Source organism: Athene noctua, chromosome 1 (assembly GCF_965140245.1).
Source record: "Athene noctua chromosome 1, bAthNoc1.hap1.1, whole genome shotgun sequence".
Classification (NCBI taxonomy): domain Eukaryota; kingdom Metazoa; phylum Chordata; class Aves; order Strigiformes; family Strigidae; genus Athene; species Athene noctua.
In genome coordinates this window covers 31457067-31477738 of record NC_134037.1, presented here as the reverse complement: position 1 = coordinate 31477738, position 20672 = coordinate 31457067, and the positions used below count along the sequence as shown (strand labels likewise).

The 20672-nt window shown below is 34.9% G+C and overlaps 1 protein-coding gene across 1 annotated transcript in view; it reads left to right on the top strand.

Moving 5' to 3' along the window:
- The window catches only part of EYS (eyes shut homolog), a 1054063-nt gene that overhangs the window by 489620 nt on the left and 543771 nt on the right, over nt 1-20672 (top strand). The window contains exons 22-25 of the mRNA XM_074895818.1: nt 6877-7136; nt 17142-17238; nt 18228-18335; nt 19034-19179. Coding sequence (XP_074751919.1) covers nt 6877-7136; nt 17142-17238; nt 18228-18335; nt 19034-19179 — 611 coding nt within the window. The remainder of the gene's footprint in view (nt 1-6876; nt 7137-17141; nt 17239-18227; nt 18336-19033; nt 19180-20672) is intronic.

Sequence of the window (20672 nt, the reverse complement as noted above, 5' to 3'; positions counted from 1 at the left end):
TGCTCTTTCCTTTTCCACCAGTGCTGTAACCCAGTCGTAGAAGACCACCAAATTTGTCAGGCATGATTTGCCCTCAGTGAAGCCATGATGGCTGTCACCAATCACCTCCTTATTTTCCATGTGCTTTAGTACAGTGTCCAGGAGGATCTGCTCCATGATCTTCCCAGGCACAGAGGCGAGGTTGGTAGTTCCCAGGGTCCTCCTTTTTAACCTTTTTAAAAATTGGCATGATGTTTCCCTTTTTTCAGTTACTGGGGACTTCCCCTCACTGCCATGACTTTTCAGCTGTGATGGAGAGTGGCTTGGAAACTACATCAGCCAATTCCCTCAGGACCCTGGGGTGCATCTCATCAAGTCTTATGAACTTAGGTATGTTCAGGTTCCTTAGGTGGTCTAAAACCAGTCCCTGCCATGAGGTTCAGAGGCTTGAGGGATGTGGGAAGAGAGATTAGCATTGAAAACTGAGGCAAAAAATATGTTGAATATCTCAGCCTTCTCTGTGTTGCTGTCACCATTTCCCCTGTCTCATTTATCACAGAAGTACATTTTTTAAAATTTTCCTTTTCTGGCCAACATACCTGTAAAAGTCCTTCTTATAATTCTTTTAATCCCTTGCCAAATTCAGATCCAAATATGCCCTTGCTTTCCTAATCCCTTCCATACACATCTGGGCAGCATCCTGTATTCTACCCAGGATATATGTCCCTTGTTCCGTTGCCGGTGCATTTCCTTCTTACATTTAGGTTTGTCAAGCAGGTCCTTTACTAAAGCCATGCTGGGCTTCTGCCTTCCTTGCTTGATTTCTTACATGTGGAAATCAAGAGCTGTTGTGCTCTAAAAAAAAATGTCCTTAAAGAGCTGCCAGTTTTGTTGAAGTCTTTTGTCTGAGGACAGCTTCCTAGGGGGTTCCATCTATTATTTCCTTAAACATCTGGAAGTTTGCTCTTCTAAAATTCAGGGTTCTAACTCTAATCATCAACTGGCCCGTATCTCTCAAGATTCTGAATTCCATCAGGGCATGAGCATTCCAGCCCAGGCTGCCACCAATCTTGACCTCAATTAGTTAATCTGTGTCACATTTGGTTGGTTACAAATGGAGAGCTCTAAGAAGAAAGTAGAGAAGGAATCATGGAATCACAGAATCATCTAGGTTGGAAAAGACCTTGAAGATCATCTAGTCCAATCATTAACCTAACACTGACCATTCTCAACTCCATCATATCCCTAAGCGCTATATTCCTAAGTGCTAAACACTATGTCAACTTGAAATAATAATGAAAGTGAAGGAGGCTCACATGAATTCAAGGGAGAGGAGGAGAGACATGGGTGGAAATTTGAGGAGTGCATCTAGGATTGACATATGAGAATGGAGAACTAGTAGCAGTAGAAGAACATCAGAGATAAACTCATAAAGGCTTTTGCAGGTGAAAGCTGGTGGAGTATGTAAGATGGGTCAGATAGCCTGAGGAAGAAAGGGTGTGTTAAGCTTTCAGAAAATATAAAAAATGTTTATGGGAGGAAAGAGAGAGAAAAACTAATATTTGAAGCCTCTGTGGTGACTGGAGGTCTATGTTTTGGGAGCTTTGTCGTGTGTATTGGTGCTCTAAATTCAAAGCTGTGCATGTACTGAAAGTGAGCTCTCATTTAACTACTTTAGATGGTCCAATAGCCTCTAGCTTACAAGGAATAAATTCAGCACTGAGCACTGGTTTTTCAGGCTGTTAGTTGATTTGATTGAATGCACTAGACAACATAAACTCTTACTGTAGAATGAACCATTGTTGCATGTCTTCTATAGCTAAGAGGCCAACCTAAACTTTGCTGAATATCTTGCCATTTCTCATAAAGATCTTGTCAAACAGAGGCAGCTGAATGAAGGGCACAGTGTATCCGAGGGTTCAGTTTAGGATTCCTGTTGCTTTGACTTGAACCACTAAGGAAAAAACAGTTCTGCTGCATCTTGAATGTTGTACTTCTTTTGTGTAGAAACACCTGTATATGTGGCAACAGCAAGTGCTTTGATTGATATTTCCTGAAAATTTGGTACAAAATACAAAGGACTGAAAATACTGCTTTCCTGTTTTTCTGCTGTAAGATGTCTGAAAGCAAAAAATGGCTCCTTCTGAAATTTGTTTTGCTCTAGTATAAACAGCTGTATTACTGCTTTTGACAAGCTTTGGCATTTTTCCAGAACTTCTAGCAGAGCTAGCTTGGAATGATCCTACTGATAGGATTTTCTAATTGATAGAACGTCACTTTAGGACTCTTAAGATTCAGTGTAGATTGCAGTTATGGTTGGCATGCTGAAAAAATGGCTTTGGCTCAGGGCAACTCTTGCCAATGTGTGTTAATAACTGATGGAAGGGATTGCAAAGGTGGAGGCAGACCCTTCTCAGTGATATCCAGTGACAAGACAAGAGGTAGTGGGCAAAAGCTGAAATACATTAAATTCTACTTCAAGATAAAACACCTACTTTTTTTTTTTTTTTTTTTTTGATATGGGGGTGTTCAGGTGATAGAACAGTTTGCCCAGAGTGGAGTCTCTACCTTTGGAGATACTCAAAAACAGACTACGCAGACCTGAGAAACCTCTAGTTGACTCTGTTTTGAACAGGGAGGACTAGATGAGCCTCAGAGACTTTTTCCAACAACATCAACTATTCAGGGATTCTGAAGACTCTTCCCTGTTATTTGATTCCTTAAAACCTATAAGGTAGAACCTAAGGCAGGTGATACCAATACATTTCACTGCAATGTGAGAAATAAAAAGGAAGTTTTCAAGCAGGTGAGAACCAAATAATTTAATCTTAACTCATCATATAGAGATAGAGGAAATTATAACATTAATATTAGTTTTTCTGGGTACCATTCACGACTGTAGCTTAGCATTATTAAGTCTGACTTTAATGTTTAAACAGGTAGTAAGATACAAAACTAAGGATACAATTTATATTGTATATTTTCATTACCTTCTCCTTTTATTTGTGCCTGTATGGAAGGCTCTTAAATCTATGGAGAGATGTATGGAAAGTCAACAGATAATACTTATGAAAGCTGATCTATAAGTTGGAGGAGCTTTACATATGTCACAATTGAAGCACCCTGTGGAGTTTATATTATTAAAATTAATAATTTGAAGAAAATCATTCATGATTTGATTTTGTAATATCATATGAAGTATTTGGATTTGATTATTAAAAAGAAAATACTTATATGGATTCTGGAGGAAGGCGGATTAGTTAAAATTACGAATTTTTACATCTATGTAAATCTGTTTCTCTCATTAGAGAAGCACACAAGTGCATACTTCCTTGCTAGTGTGTTATTACTCTTTTTGAAGATGTTATAAATTATTCTACTGTTTAATAGAAGCTTTAATTGTTTAAAATTGCAGTATCATTTCAATAGCTTGTCAGATTGTTTTCTACAAAAACTAACATTTTTGGTGCTTTTTTTCCCCCAAAGTTTTTCTCACAACTGATTGTAAAGTATAGAACAGAAAGAGTGGAACATAACTGTTCCTCATGTTTCTGATGGGTTATCTTCTCATTGTTGTACATAAAAGTTATTAAAAGAAGTATGCAGTTAGGGTATGAAAGGATAAGATGCTGTTTGCTGTATTGTGTAAGGGAGGTAAAATATTTTCATAGGTAATCTGGAAAGAGATGATATGTTTTATTTTTTTATAATTTTATATTTTTGTAATTTTTTCATAAATGCCAAAATTCTTTTAAGAAAGGCCTTACAAAAAATTTAACCTCAGAATTTATGACTATTTGTGAATAAAGATAGTGATTTTGTTTGTTTTTAAGAGAAAATTTCTTTAATATTCTGACTTTAGTGATGATAAAATTGTTTCAGATACTCAAAGTAACTTATGTATAAATGTAAGTCTTTTAGATTTATGTTTATTTAGCTTTATGTAAGTTTTAGACTGAATAAGCATCTTCTAGACTTACACAGTTTCTAAAAATATTCTGACTATATTCCTAGCAAATAAAGCAGAGAAATTTACAGGCCATAGCAAATTTTTATGCTTAATGAGATTTTGATTAATAAGTTTGATTAATATGATAGTTTATATATATATAACTCGCATCTTTAGATTGTTTGAATAAAATCTGGCATTATTTAAACACCAAATATTGGCAAATAAATTCAAAAAATTTATATAATTTCTAAATGTTTAAGGAATAAACACAAAGTTGCATACAGAACATCTGCCATATTTACATTTTTCTCTTTGGGAGGTATATGAAAACTTTAATTGTATTCTGCTAGTGCTGTTAGAACTTTTCATCCGAGTTTACAAGTTGGAAAAAGAACAGAAAGATGCTGAGCGATTACTATTTTCTTTTTTTTATTTGAGGATCCTAGAAATCATCTTGTTTTTTCTAATGTAGAGAATGAAGTAGTTTTGAAAAAGACAGCTTGTTTGTTTTTTTGCCTTTTGATCAGTTTACAAGAATATCAGATATAGTAGCTTGATAATCCACACTTAAAAAACTCTGTTGTATATTCTATACTTCTAACACCTATACTCCTAACACCTCCTTACCTTGTTTAACATTTCTCATTAAGACAAAATGTTGTCTTGATTGTTAAAACGATGCACATTTCTATGTATTTTTTTCACATTTAATGAGGGCACCAGCAACTTCTTAATAATACAAATAACAGTACAGACAAACTATGGTTTTGTCTCCTTTGCATTAACATTGTCCTTTGCATCTCAGTTGGGAGCTGGCATGAAGCCAGGGTGGAACTTTCTAGTTGTGTAGTGTAGATAACTGCTGTGTTTCAGTGTTCTCCATCTGACATAATGTTCCCTGTGGCCATACAGAGTAGTTTTGATAACTCAAAGGAAGTTATCACAAAATCACAGCATCATTCAGGTTGGAAAAGACCCTTGGAATCATCAAGTCCAATCATCAGCCCTACTCTACAAAGTTCTCTCCTACACCATATCTCCCAACATCTCGTCCAAACGACCCTTAAACACATCCAGGGATGGTGACTCCTCCACCCATATGAAAGTCATTAGGGAAAAGGGAATGGAATATATTTTATGTTTGCTCCTCTGCACCTCAGTTACACCCATAACAGTTGGACCAGTTAAGAACTGAATCCTATTCTCCTAATATGAAGTGAAAGGCTCTCCATTTAATGAGCTTTTCAAGCTACAAATTGGACATAGACTAGATACTACTTTGTAGTAGTTCATTGGTAGTAATTTATTCAGAACTTCGTAAGTGAAATTAAGAAAAAATCCAGCAGCTGTAAAACAATTAACATCTAAAATACTTGTTTTGATCTATGGGCAGAGTGTTTTACTATGTTCAGTGTCAGTGATTTGGAGATAATTTATAATAGAGGCTCATACTTTTATAGATTGACTACTTAGGACAAAATTTTAAAAAGCGCTGAGTAGTGGGTGCACTGTTATTCAGTGGGTGTTGCCTCTAGGTATCAAATTGATGCTACCATGCATAGCAAAAGCAGATATGTGTGTAAACACAGAGTAACAAAACATTTATTTGTAACCATATTTCCAATAATGTATTTTGGGCACTGTAACTGATAAATGAGTCCTGAAATGTGGTTTTTTTCATAGTTACTTTAGGAATGCCTGAATGCATTTTGATATTCGCAACTATTTTTCCTCCCATGAAAAACATACAGTAACCTGATTTTTGAATCCTTATTGCTAAATTCTTCAGGACTTTCAAATGATAAAGTTCCTTAGAAATACCCATTTAATTTCATGTGACATAGAAATTATACCCCACAAACCAATTCTACAGAACTTTAAAAATTCCATCAAAACACTTGTGTTGGTTTTAAAGGGGCCATTTGTATATTGTGTGGCAAGCAATACCAGGTGCCTTATAGAATGGAACTACCTAATTGATTCTCCATTGAATGACCTGTTTATTATTTAAGAGCAATTCCTTTTATCAAATTAGAACTATGAAGCTATGTTTGAATGCTTAAATGCCCCAAATCAATATGAATCAAAACAGGTAAGAGCTGGTATATTTAATCTTTCGTATTGTCTCTTGTCCTGCAAAATAGTTGCAAATATATGTTAAATCTAATTCTATCTTCAGTGAAAGTAACAAAAATGTATGCCTTTTAAAGCACATAGAGCCTTCTTTTATTGCAGCTACTGAGGAAGTTTTCTCTGCAAACTTTGAAATCATTAGTAAATTGTGATCTTTGAATTTTCAGAACCCTCTCATTCATGCTGTAAATAAAAATATTTATCTAATTCATGAAGACAGATTCTTTATAATCAGATGTAGGTTTTGGTCCGGTTCCTCTTATGTATTGCCAATAACAGGACAAGAACATACAAAAAAGAGAAAGAACATCATGAAAAGAGGATTGTTCTAACCATTTACAGTGCCTTTAACCTCCCACCATCTTTCTAATGCATTTCAGCCCAGTCACTAATGTACCTACTTAGTAGTTTCACATATGTGAGAAGACATCTTTCTAATCCTAAAGCCTGAAGAAATTTACATTCCACGTTTGATAATTTGTGCTGGTGTTTCAGCTTAAAGAAAATCCATAGATGATTCTGTCAGCATTAACTAAACTAGGTGGTTCTGCAAATGGATAAATCCTGTGATCTAGAATGAGTAATTTTACTTTTGCTCAAATAAATTTTAGGAGAAAAACCTAAATATAACTGTATTCTTAGTGCAGTCTGATACAATTGTCAGAAAAAAGCTACGTGCAGAAAGATTACTGGGGTTTTTTTTTTAATCTTTTATTTTTAAAATAGAAATAGTTGGAACTGGTAGGGCTAAGCTGTTGATTTTCATTCTGCCACCATGTCAACTCTTTTATTATTTTTAAATTTTTTTCCAGATGCACATGTGCAGCAGGGTGGACAGGGCCAGACTGCAGTGAAGATATAAATGAATGTGATTCTGAACCATGCTTGAATGGAGCCACCTGTTATGAATCTGTTAAGCAGGGACAGTTTGTATGCATTTGTCCTCCATTTTATACTGGTGACTTCTGTCATCAACGCTTCAGTCCCTGTGAGCTACCTTACAATCCATGCATAAATAATTCAACCTGCTTGGCAGAAGTCGATGGAAATCCAATGTGCATTTGCAAAACAGGTAAGAACTGGTATAGTTAATCTTTTCCATTGTCTGTTGTGATGCAGAAAAGTTGCAAATATTTGTGGCATTTAATGCTATCTTCAGCAAAACTAACAATGTGTACCTTTAAAGGACATAAAATCTTCATGAGATACAGCAGGTGTATCAGTTATGTTAAAAGACTGGTAAGATACCTGTCAGTTTGCCTACTATTAATTTCTTATCTTACAGTATTTATTAAATCTATGTCTGTTTAGATTCCAGCACTGAGAATTACTATTTCTGAGTCAATTTACAACAGAGAGATACACATGCATCTGGCCAGCAGAGCTGACAAAATAAATTGACAAAACAGGCAGAAATAGACAAAATATATGCAAATTGTTAGAAGCACAAAAATTGGAGCAAGCTGGAAATGGCTCCTTTTCCTGCTGAGCTTTCAGGAAGGCCTGGCACATCAGGGGAGTAATATTCCCCTGCCTAATGGATATAGCGGATTGCTTTCCATATGCACAACAAGCAAAATCACAACAGGTGCTGCAAGCTTTCCTGGGCCACGGCTTAAAAGACAAAATCTCTCCCTCGATGTACAAGAACTACTAAGGTGAAACGGAGCAACAGTTTAACCGTCCAGATCATTGCTATGCAAGTCTGCATAGGAATTGAACGCTAACTAATTAAAACTGCAGTGAAGATTTAGGTAGGGAGAGTACAATTACTGAATTTGGAATTTAGGCAGGATTTTGAAGTCATCACTTTCATACCTATAAATAGTAGGGATGTAGGGGTGTCCTAGGGACCAAGGATAGTAAATATATTGATTGCAATGTTACACCACAAAAATATTACTCATTGTTTACTGAGCTGCTAAGATACGGAGGTAATACGTAGAAGTCAGCAGTATTTATAGCTTGGGGTTTTTACTATTAAGGTAAAGGTTACCACAACTTGCTGAGTTAAAAAAACAAAGTCACTTGGGAAGTATGTTATTGAAGTACCTTTTAAAAAAAGCTACTTTTTAAAAGCAGCTTTTAATAAAATGTATTGAAACCTTTTTCAGAAATTATTTTCAGAGAGACATGTAGTTCAAGTCTTTTCTTAACATTTCTCAGAAAAGTCATCTTTTCAAAACATTTTTTGTGCACAGTTTCTCAAGAATCCAAAAATTTACAGCCAAGATTCTCAGGGAACTTTAATGGAATCTTCAAGGATTCTTGAAGCTTGTAGCCAAGAATCTTCAGAGAACTAGCAGGGGAGTAATGTGAACCAGTAACATGCACTGCTAACAAATCTTGGAAAGTGAAAAATATTTCAATATTGCATAATCCATGAAATTAGTTAAATATTCATGCTAGGAAAAATGCAACCATTTATTCAGGACTCTTACCAAAAAAGGAGAGACAGCAAAATGAAGAAATTTAATTGAAAGCAGTTTATAGAAATCTATTTCTGCAGTTGTCTTTTATTTTCCTATTTTTGTCTGCCATGTGCTCTCCTTCTCTCCCAATAAACCTGTCATGATTACACTGACATAACTAAATTACTCCAAGATACCTGGCCTAGTACCAAATGACATGATGATGAAGAAACTTGCCAGTAGTTAACAGTCCAGTCATTAAAAGGTATGAATCTGGCTTAGCAAGAATTGCAAAATGTAGCTGTGATTACCAAATTCTAAAGATTATCTTTAGAAAACCGTATGTGAGATGTGTACAATAAGACCACAAATCATGCTATTGACTGTAGTATTACTTTAGAAGAAAAAGAGAATATCCGCTGGTTGACTACAGGGAGCTGGGATTGGGGTGCCATACTAGGCCAGGGAAGACAAAAGCTCATAGAGTATAAATTGGGCACAATCAAACTTGATGTAACGTGTTAGCCTAAAACAGAATTATTACAGCAAATCGGTAGGGAAATAATGAAATCATGATTAGTAGCAGTATAAAGCGAAGCTATGTATCTTTGTTCTTCTATTTATATTAGGGAGTTACAGTTGTCTCGTTTTGCTTTAAAGATTTTAAAAATTCTATAAATAATATAAATGTAAAGCTTCCTTTTGGGGTGTCCTAGCTGTAGAGGTTTGCTTCCTGCAAGGAGCTAGATTATAACATTTGTAACGCAAAAGTGGGCTCTCATATCATAGATTATAGAACAGTGTTAGATCATGAGTTTAAGTTGTAACACAAGCAGGTTAAACAGTTTAAAAAATTGTGATCTCTACAATTGTATGCTTGTATATTCATGGCTGCAAGAATGTTGAAGGGTATGCTGTTGTAAAAGTTTAGGAATCACTGCAGTAGAGCAAGTTTCACAAGAAGTGTACAGAAAACACCTCCTCTTACATACCTTGACAGTAATTGATAAGCAAGTGTTTAACCAAGGCAATTGGGAGGAGATTTTTGAGCTTTTTGAGCTATTATGCATATACCCATTGAATCCTTCCATTAGTTTCTTCTGAAATATTACATACTAAATGCAGATGAAACAGAGAAGGAAAGGACAATTTAGAGCAAATAATAGAATGTTTTATTGCTTAACTTATCAACATGTTTTTCTCTTCTTAAAGAATTCCATTCTTGGAATTAACCTTAATAATAGAAATGAAAATTTAGTGTAACAGAAGAAAAAGGTAGGAAACATGAGAAAAGATATAGAATATAAATAATGTTGAAATATTTGTAGCTGAGCCTGAGCAGCTGTTCATAAATACCCTGGAAGATTTACATGCAAAAGATTCAAAGAACAGTTCAACTGCATACATAAGTGAACTAGAGGATGAATAAACTAGATGATGAACACTAGACCATGCTCTTCTAGATAATGCCAAGCACAAAAGTGTTGTTTTCATAAAGGCAACTCAAAGGGAAGACAGGACAGTTTGGTAAAAACTAGTGCAGCTTTCTAGGAACAATTTTGTTCCAAGAAAGAACAAATTACTGAAAAACATGCATTCAAAATTAAGGAAAACTATGAGAGGGCATTCAACTACAGAGTGCAAGATAAGCTCTCTGTCTGGGACTGTTGAACAACAGCAGCCGTACTATGAAATGGCAGACAAAAGGTAAGAGTTATCACAGAGAAATGTGAAATCTGGGGCAATACAAGCACATAAATATTATGGAGAATTAACAAGTCAAAAAAAGAATTTGCCGACATATACCATGAACCAGAAAACATCTAGTGTTTTCTAATAAGGCTTTTTTTTAACAGTGGTATATTCTGTGAGAATTATTAGTAGATATATGTAGGAACTGAAGCAAGGCAAGGTTAGTAGGTACAGCAGACATAGTTACTGCTGACATAAAGACAGGAAGGGAAGAACAAAGTTGTTGAATTCAGAGGGCTTTTAGAATTCCTGCTCCTTATAATAGAAGGTAAAAATTAATCTCTTTCTTTAAAATTAGATATAGATCTTCCTTCATTAGCCCACATAATGTCCTCAGCTCAGGATGCTTATTTAGTCTCCTTAATACAATAGAAACAATATTCTGCCTACTTTTAGTTTGTGATGGGAAAATTCTCAGGGAACATATATGTAAATACATTGTATATTGCATATATATAATACGTTGAGAGAGTGTTCATACCAAAGCTTTACCTTACCTTGTTCAAAAATATGAGTTATTTGGTCAGCATTTGTGTTAGTTCAATAGCATTTTAATGAGTTTTGAAACTCAAAAGGGAAATCAATTAAATAATGTATTTATTATTGAAACAAGTACACCAGAAAGTCTGGATTAATTTTACCAGATGCATCAGTCCACAGTAGTACACTGAGGAGGTATATGTACAGGTATACAGAGTATACATTGATAAGGTGCCCCTGTGCTCCATTTACAGTCAATGAAGAGAAGGAAGGCATTTTCTGAGGTAATTCATTTCACCCAAAAGCAGACATACAAAATCAGATGGCTAGTGCGATAGAAATATTTATGTCACTGACTATATAAGCAGCTCAGGAAAATTTTTCAGGCAGTAGATAGGCTCAGTTCCTTAGCAGTTGCCTGGTTTATTGCTTCTGTAGAGATTTCTGTGTTCTGGGAAGCACATAGTTTTAGAGAGGAATAAAACAAAATAATGCAGAGCAGTGATTTGTGTCATTATAGCACACAGGTAGTCAAAAAACTTTGTCATCTTATTTGTGCTCATTATATCTTTAAAGATATAAAGCTAGAAGCGAAAAAGCTGGAAAACGGGTTTATGCAAGAGGAATTGCATGGGTCATAAGGTTACAACCACCAGTTTTAGGATGTAGGGAAATTACATGTCTTGTTCCAGGGAAAGGTGTGTCAACGAGATCTAAGGAGAGTAGTGTGTTATCTCTAAGGAGAAACAATAACTACACTTTGTGCTGAAATTAGCCATCCTATTTTTTCTTTATTCTCCAAGTACTTTTTCCAAAAGCAAGACTTAATGATTCCTTTCCTGATGCTTCAAGGTAGTTTTTGAAGTCCTTGTTTTAAACAGTTCTGTCCAGGATTTTCTCACCCCTTCTGTCAGACTGCTGACAATAACTCTTCCATGCGACGTTATTTTTTAATACCCTTTGTACTAGAATGCTAATGATTATTTTTATTTGATCTATAACGTCTTACAGATAGAAGTTTGAACAGAGACAAAATATTTTTCAACCCATGTCTAAAATAAGACTAAGCGAAAATTGTGCGGAATCCCATAGACAGAGTTGAGACGTGCATTAGCCCTTTCTCATATTTCAGAGAAATGGAAGGAACAATAGCATCTCTCCTGCCTTAACAGCATTTAATGCTTCATTCATTGACAGCAAAACTACCACAGGATGTAGGAATTTCTGTAAACTAAAACTAATATGTCATTCTGCCTGCACATAAATTGCAAGCAAATTTGAGCACACTGTCACACCCAACAGTGCTGATGTTGAGAATGAGAAAACTAGGGCTTGAGATTAGATGTGCTGCACTTGTGATGTTCTCCACAGAACACAGGTATTTTTAGAGCTCATACTATTAAAGTCATTTTCATGCTACCCAAACTGTTAAAAATATACAGAAATAAAAGTAAATGGTCTGACACAAAGAACTGCAATATTTTTCAGTTGTTTTTCATCTCCGTTAATTTCTGAAAGTCTTGAAGTTGCTATTTGTTACTGTGAAAACTTACATTTTAGATACGCTTCACTTCCTCAAAAAAAACCCCCACATTTTCACTAAAATGACAAATAAATGTTTTAAATTAAGTACCGACTCCAATTATGTTAAAAAAAAAAAAAAAAAAAAAAAAAGGTAAGCAGTAATACCGATGGGATTTTGTTTACATCTTCAATTTCTTTACTGTGGCAGGAAAAATACTGTAAAATGTTTGACAAACCATTCGTCAGACTTTACAATGACATTTGTCAAGCCTGTTTATTAGCCACTTAGGAAAACAAAACAAAACACTTTTTTCTTGAATTCAATATTGGAAATTTTGAGCATGTATCTAATGGAACTCTGGATTCACAAGTGACAGGGTGTCCCATTTGCTCTTCCCCATTGATTAGATGCATCTTTTAATTGAGAAGTTCAGAATGGTTGAACTAAGTCCAGAAAACTTTCAGTTTTTCCATATAAAAAGCCCTAAGGTCAAAAATTGCATTTTTAATGTTGCTCAGGTTTGACATGTGGAAAAGCTACCTTGTAAAGTATCTGTCAGGACAGCTACATCAAATCACTTACATGTCCTATTCATTTACAGTTTGGATCTTTAATTTGACTGGCAATAGGAAAGGCAGTAAGTAGTTGCCTTTAAATGTGCATATTACTTTCCTATAGCTAGTACTAAATATTGCCACAGTAATGATACATTACAGCACCATACATATTTTCAGGCTTTCCAGTAATGTACCACTTTACAAAATAGTTTGCTTAAAATAAAAATAATTCTATTTTATAATTCAACAATTAATTGTATTCACAGTATAAGCTACAAATTAAGGTTTTTTGGCTGCATTAAGTGAATGGTTTTTTACATACTGCAAATTTCTTTGCAACTGAAAAATGTTTGTTTCAGTAATATATTTGACATGTTAAACATTTTAAGTCAGTCACTCCCATTGTCTTTTTTCTTTCCTCTTGCAACACATGAAATAATTTGGAGACATGTCTACATTACTGTAAAAATTGCATCCAGATACTAGTTTTAGTTTAAGTATCCCAGCATATCACAGCTATGTGTGGCAGTAGTTGTAGCTTGTATAAAATAATCTAAATTGTGCTTGACTATAAAGTAAAATACAAGAATGGAATGAGTCCATGTATATTCGACCCATGAAGTATCACATAGCTTCAACAAGCGCTATGTAAATAAATTACCAAGGTAATTCTTTCCTTAAACCGGTTCCACCTAGGTATAAGCATTTTGAGTATTCTTCTGGATCTGAAAGTAGTATGATTGTTGTGCGTCCAAGTACATTCATAAAATAAATATTTTAATCCTAACCTTGCAGTATCCATTTTGAGGTTTGACTCTCCTGTTTGTACAAGTGATATGCACAGTGTTACACTTCTTTATTTTCATAATTTACTCTGAGAACATATATCAGGAGTGTATTAAAATTAGTTTATTAGCATAGGATTTTTTTGAAACATCCTTTGTACAACCTTCATAAATTATAAATAAGCACAGACACGCAGAAATTCTGAATGAGATAAAGTTAAATAACTGCTAATATTTTTTCAGGTCCTTCTAAGAATATTTGAGTGTTTCTGACTAACTGTTTAGTTGAAAGCAGGAGCTGGTCTTCTGTAAAAATTGCTAAACAGGTCAAAAATTCCTTAGAAAAACCTGCTGAATGAGTTCAGAAGTTTTCACTGTGAATCAAAAGTAATCTAAATAATTCTATGTAATTTTTAACAGTATATGTCATTAAGAAAAAGAGATTTACTTTTTTTATGAAAAAGGACTGAGGTAATTTATGTCAGTTAAAAAAAAAACCCCGACAATATACAATAGTAAATTGAACTCCTGGATTGCTTATTTCGTAATGTAATAAATAGCAAGTAAAATTTTTTGATGAAACGGTATTTTTCTTCACCTGTAGGAATAATAGATAAAGTAGCATGCCTACTGTATAGTTACTTATTTTATCTCTTTTTGAGGTAGCTATATTTTTCTATGGGCTGGAAAATTGTGTACTACTGCAATCAAAAATGTGCCTAATGGTGCTTTATGTATTCACTTCAGTACTATTTACTCCAAAAAGTCTATAAAGCATCCATAACCACGTGGGAATGACAGGCCGAAGCAGAATGATGAATGCCCTCCATTTTCCTTTTTATGTATTTTAATCTGACAACTGTGGTGGGGTTTCTTTGGTTTTTTTTTTTTTGTTTTTTAAAAGATGCTTGCTCAAATATTATATGGTATCAGAAAACAGTAAGAAGCTATTCCATATAAGTTCTGTTAGTATTTTTTTAAGTTTTAGTTTGCTAGCTTCACACCCTTTTCTGATTACCTTACAAAACTAAAAACTACATATCTTTGAGTTATTTATAATATTACACAGGTTTACTTTCTGTTTCAGTGTAGTACTTTCCAGTGGAGTCCAATTTCCCCTGCCATTGACACAACCTTGTACTCTGTAGCAAAGCCTACTTTCAGAAATGTCAAACATTACAAGTTGCAGATGAGGAAGTTGACTACAAATGGTCTCTCACATTCACTAAGCCCTCAAAACAGAGTTAGAGAAACCCATTACCATCTTGTGCTCTTACTCAGTAGTACTGGGATGGCATGTGTCAGAACAGCTGATCATTTTGTGTGCATATGAATGACTGCTGTCTACTTGATGTGTACAGGTCTAGTACTGAACATTGAACAAGCATGCCACAGCCAAGTTATAGTCCTTTTACCTTCCTTTTCTTCCTTAATCAAACATTAGGCAAATATAGATGAAGGCTCGAGTTGCAGTATTAAGATGAAGATTACACACACTACAGATAAGAAAAGTGTGTGGATTGTTCGCTCTGATTCTGGCTCATTTGCAAATATTAAACCTAGCCATTCAGAATATAACAAGGTTGCCTGTGCAGAGGGAGCTACTTCAAAGCAGTACCCTAGGACAGAGAATTTTTGCCCCGTTGTGACAATACTTTTACAAAGTTTTTGTGAAATGTCGTACAAATAGGAAATAAATAAGGGTATCACTTCACACTCAGGATGTCTCTGAAAAACAAAATTACATCATAAGAGTATATGTGACTATAATTGAAGGGTTAGTTTAAGATACATTCCAGGCCTTAATTTTCAGCTTTGTCACAGACACTCTTGTGAAACCTTCACCAAACATTCAGAATTCATTTCATTCAGGTCTAGCCAGGAAGGTTGTTGGACAGAAAAAATCCTGGAAAGAAGAAAATACCAGCTGCTTTGCTGTGGACTGATGTTTAGATTGTATGTTGGAGTGCCAGCAGAGATTTCTCTCTACAACTTTCCCTACAGCTCTGACCAAGCCACTTAATTTTTCCAATAATGCTTTTCTCTAGATAAAAATAAGCCATACTATTCTAACTGTGATCTTTCATGATTTCCCCACTTTCATGAAGTACTTTTTAAACCACAGTTAAGTAATATAACCATAAAAATAATTTACTCTTTCTATTTCAGTAACTAAAAAAGTACCGATAACAATTTTTACTTGCTGTTTTAATAGAGAATCCAGTAAAAAGCTTTCATCATATTTACAATAAAAAACACTGAATTTCAGTGGATGTTTTTGTAGTTGCTTTAATTCTGATATCTAAATTGTGTTCAAAAGCACTGTGATGAACACCATAAATGCTATTTAGTCAGTCTGCTATCAGGGATCATGTGTATCATAGTCACTACAGTGCAAATTGTTTGTTCATTTTAATGGTTTCATTACTACAGCAACTGAAACATTCAGTTTGTGCAAAATTCAACTAAATAGCCATGGTTTATTCACTGTATATAAATTTAACGCAACTGTGTCTTTAATAGAACATTTATTTATGTGAACATTGTAAGATGTAGTATGCTAAGAGCAAAGTGGTATTCTTACATCTTTCAAAAATCTTTTATTTCTCTTTAGCATGTATTCTGGGACATTTTCACAGATAAATGTAATAATGTATTATGCCAGTAATGTACTGCACAGATAAGATCTTGATCACATTTTTTCTTCGTTTAAATATTAAATCCAGTTAAACGTGTTTTCTCATCTACTGACTGCTTTGAATAAATGTGGTCTCTCTAATTTTCATTATGCTCTGTAACATATTACTTACTGAATTAGTTTTTAGTTTGTGATATTGTCCCACACTCCCCAAGAAAGCCGTTTCAGTCCTTTAAAGTGTTAACCTTTCCCCCTTATATTTAGCCAGGTGCTCCGTCCAAATCTATTCTGTTTGATTCATTGAAGTATGCTGAGAATTCTTATAATCTCCAGAAATGAACTTTTTGAAGCTAACGAGCAAAATTGGAGAAAGTTCTTTTAGGATTGCATTCACTTGCTGCCCCTGATCTTATAGGGGAGTGAGGGCTGGCTGCTCCAGAAGCAAAAGTCAGTCAGGAATTTTACCAAACCTGCCAGGGCAGGGATGTCACTGTCAAGGGTCCAGTCTGACAGTATCCGAATGAGGCAACCAGGGCAGGTCCAATGACAGTGTCCAGGATCAACATAGTATATGCCATGTTGCCAGTCAAGGCTACAGGGAATAGGGCAGGTCCAAGATTAAGCCGGGGAGCTAGTCTGAAGGCCAAAGTCAGCATTCAGATAAATGAATACATGGCTAGGTATGCACATGACTGCAACTCAAGTCAGTCAAATATCTAGGGCAAAGAGCCTCAGCTTAGATGCTCCTAAGGGAAGGAGTAGTCACCACTGATACTTACCTCTTTCTTGAACATCTTCAGTGGCAACTGAGGTTTCTCAGGCCTGCCACTTGATTGTCTAAGCCAAACCTCCCAGAGGATCTGTGGCGCTTATATTCACATTATATAGTAACGTTCACTCATTCACAGTTAATATAATCTGTGTTTCAGGATTTGAGGGTACTTACTGTGAAGTTAACAGTGATGAGTGCATCTCCCATCCATGCCAGAATGAAGGTCTCTGTGTGGATGGGGTTAACCATTACAGGTGAGGAAAATTACTTGAATGACAGATATTCAGTATGATACATGGGTGTTTATCATCTAGCTATTCTTTTGGTACTTTACCTGTATTATGTTTGCTGTCCTTCAGTGATGTAATATGTCTTTTTTTTTTTTTTTTTTGTGTGTGTGATGCATTTAAAACTGTTACATTACACTCTAAATCTTCTTGTGGGAGAAAAGACAGACATGTACACTGTATATGTGGACCCAAGAATCTATTCTAGGGCTAATTAAAATCTCAACAATTTAATCAAAATACATGTTATTGGTCCAGTTACAGTAATACAGTCTAAGTTGAGCTTAAAGAAATAAGCTTAATGAACAATGTAGTGATAATTAAATCTTGTAATTATTTAGCTATTGTCTCTGTTGTTATGATTACCCTCACAATGTCTGTCTGGGTCCTGTGATCAGTGATTTCAGTCTTCCTCAAGAAGAACTACCAACATTACTCAAGTCACCTGCATCTGGAAGTCTTTGAAAGAAGTGTGGTGTTTACAGTGGGGGTTTTCTCATATTCAGTCTCAGGCCTACTTGGAGCTATTTAGTGTGTTTCCTTGTCACAATTTACTTCCTTTGTTTACCAGCTTTCCCAGCCCACAGGGACACCAAAAGCTATTGTTTGTAACACCATGATTATCTCAGAGTGTTGCACCTCAATAGGTGCTGTTCCCTCACAGAGCTGAAGCTGAAGTATGAGAGGCAGCAGTCATTTGGCTCCAGGGCAGGTGTCAAAAAAAGTGAAAACCTGATCAGCCCAAAGCTTGTTGCTTTCAACAATTTATGGCAAAAATCTTAATTCCTGGGCTGCAATCACTGTGTTTGTGAAGCTTGTTAAAGTACAGCATGTTGTAATGATTAGAAAAAAACACACATAATTTTGGAACCATGTGATTCATACCCCTCCAAATCTGCCACTTTTTTCTGACATCTTTTTATATTAAACTGATATAATGACATCCTTTTTGCTAGATGCTTCTGCCAACATGGCTTCACTGGGACACTATGTGAAGTGGAGATTAATGAATGCTTATCAAGACCCTGCAAAAACAATGGAACTTGCCTGGATCATGTAAACAGGTTAGTTACTTAAATGAAAAGCAATTCCCTGATTTCCTATGTATAGTCTGCTTGTTGCCTTGAGGTTTAGGTGGGACATTCAGCATATAAGGATTCTGTGTTAAAATGAGATAGGCAAATGCTACTGACTCAGCTATTTGTTTCTTACATGACCTGAGAGGAAAATAGAATGGAACTGTCTTCAGCACAATTCGTTCTTTTCTTCCTTATTTTTTATATTTTATTTATTTATTTATTTATTAAATTTTTTATCTTTTAAAAGTTGGAATAAGTTTTAAAAGTGGGAATAAGAATGAAACAGAGGAAAATTGATCTTCAGTTAGATTGCTACATCTCTCTTTTAAGCTTCCAATAATGACTTTTTCTAATGTAAATATTTACTAAAAGTGTAAGCAAGAGAAAAAAATGTATCTAGTGTTTGTTCCACGACACTCTGCAGTTATTCAGAGACTTCTGTCAGAAGAACATCAGCCCTTGTCATTCTTTATACCTTTGGTTAAAATTATTGTGCATGATTTTTCTAATTTAAAAAATAATAACTTGCTTCAGAAACATGGAAATGAGAAAAGTCTGTTAATTATTTTAATATGGATGGTGATGAGGAACACTAGTTTGACATCAGGACATACATACAGCTTCAGAATATTGGACCAGATCATGTTGTTTACTTCTGTTGACTGATATTCCCTTTTCTGTAGATTCATCTGTAGTTGTGCACCTGGATACTATGGGTCTCTGTGTGAAATGGATGTAAATGAGTGTGAAACTTTGCCTTGCTTGCATGGAGGAAGCTGTATCAACAGACTTGGAGGCTATGAGTGTTTCTGTCCCCCTGGATTCACAGGTACAGTCCATTCTCTACCACAGCGGAGGCTACTAAAACCAGGTTTTACATGTTTTTAATTTTATAGCAATGGCCTCAACTAAATCAAGGAAGAGTACACAGGATCATCTCCTTATTGGAGGATAAATCAATTTTGATTCAAATAGAACTTTGATCCACTTCTTGCTAAGTAGCTAAAGTTGTTATTTACATTAAGGCTTGATCTATGATTTCTGTAGTCACCTATATATTCAGCTGAAGCATATTAAATGAGAGATTATATAATAAGAAGAAAATTACTTTTCTCAATTCAGCCAAGGAAAAAAGCATTACCATAGATATAGAGTAAATTTTACAAACATAATAAAAGGCTGCCTTGTTATTTGAATTTGCACAGAACCATAGTAACACTTTGACTTTGCTGACCTGTAGGACTGACACTGTTGCTTTTAGTGTTAATCTTTACATTTTTACAGAACTATTGATAAAATATTTAATGGGTAGAGATGTAGTAAAGTTTCTCTAAAATGATGTTGACATTTATTTAAATGGAGTGCATGCTGCAGAACAAGTAGTTCTTACATACAGTTTAAGCAACCTGAAAACACATGGGGTCATATGACTCTGGAAAAGTGTTTATAGTTGTCTGCCTCAGGTTGTATCATTTCTGCATTCTTTCCGTACAAAATGTTTTTTCCCACCAATTCCAGCCTGTGATAAATACCACATGATTCATAAGATTAGAAAGAAAGCAATTCACATCCACTGAACTGAGAGGAATGTGATTTCTCCACAGAACAAAGAACAAATACAGTTTTGGGAATAGCTGTATATCCTTCCATTCACCACAAACTTTAGTCCACATACTGCTTCTGCAGTGTTCTTCAAAATTATCCTTGACATTTCAGCAAAAATTGGAACAATCTATATAACTCTCCGCCTAAATCTTTAAAAGCTTGCTCTTTTTTTTTTTTTTTTTTTTTTTTGTCTCCCTCAATATTTTCTTCAGAAGGGCTGTACTTCTTAGGTATCACAGAAACTTTGATTCATTAGGTAGATTTAGAATTTTAACTAATAGTTGTTAAAAGAGTTGTCTTCACCTTTACGTATATGTTTCTGTAAGAATTCCCAGTTATATTCATAAAAGACAAGACACCTGTACCTGAAGGGCTTATGAGACTCTAATTTTAAAAGGAACAAACAATCTGCAGGTGTGCTTTCCTTTTATGATTCTTCATTATTGAGTAAGCAGTTTGACTTGTGTTCTTTCCCTAACACAATTAACCAACAAGGATAGGATGTTGAGGTGGGGGGGGGGGGGGGGGGGGGGGTAGTTTTTTTTTTTTTAATCAGCTGTAGTAGTTGTTTATTATTATAAGTAATTATTTACTGGTACAAATTCTTTTAGTATATTCACAAGAATAGTTGTTTACTGTTTAGTGTTATTTATTAACAAGGGTGATGTGATATCCAGGTGTCTATCAAACACTGAAACATTACTCAAAAATTAGTGA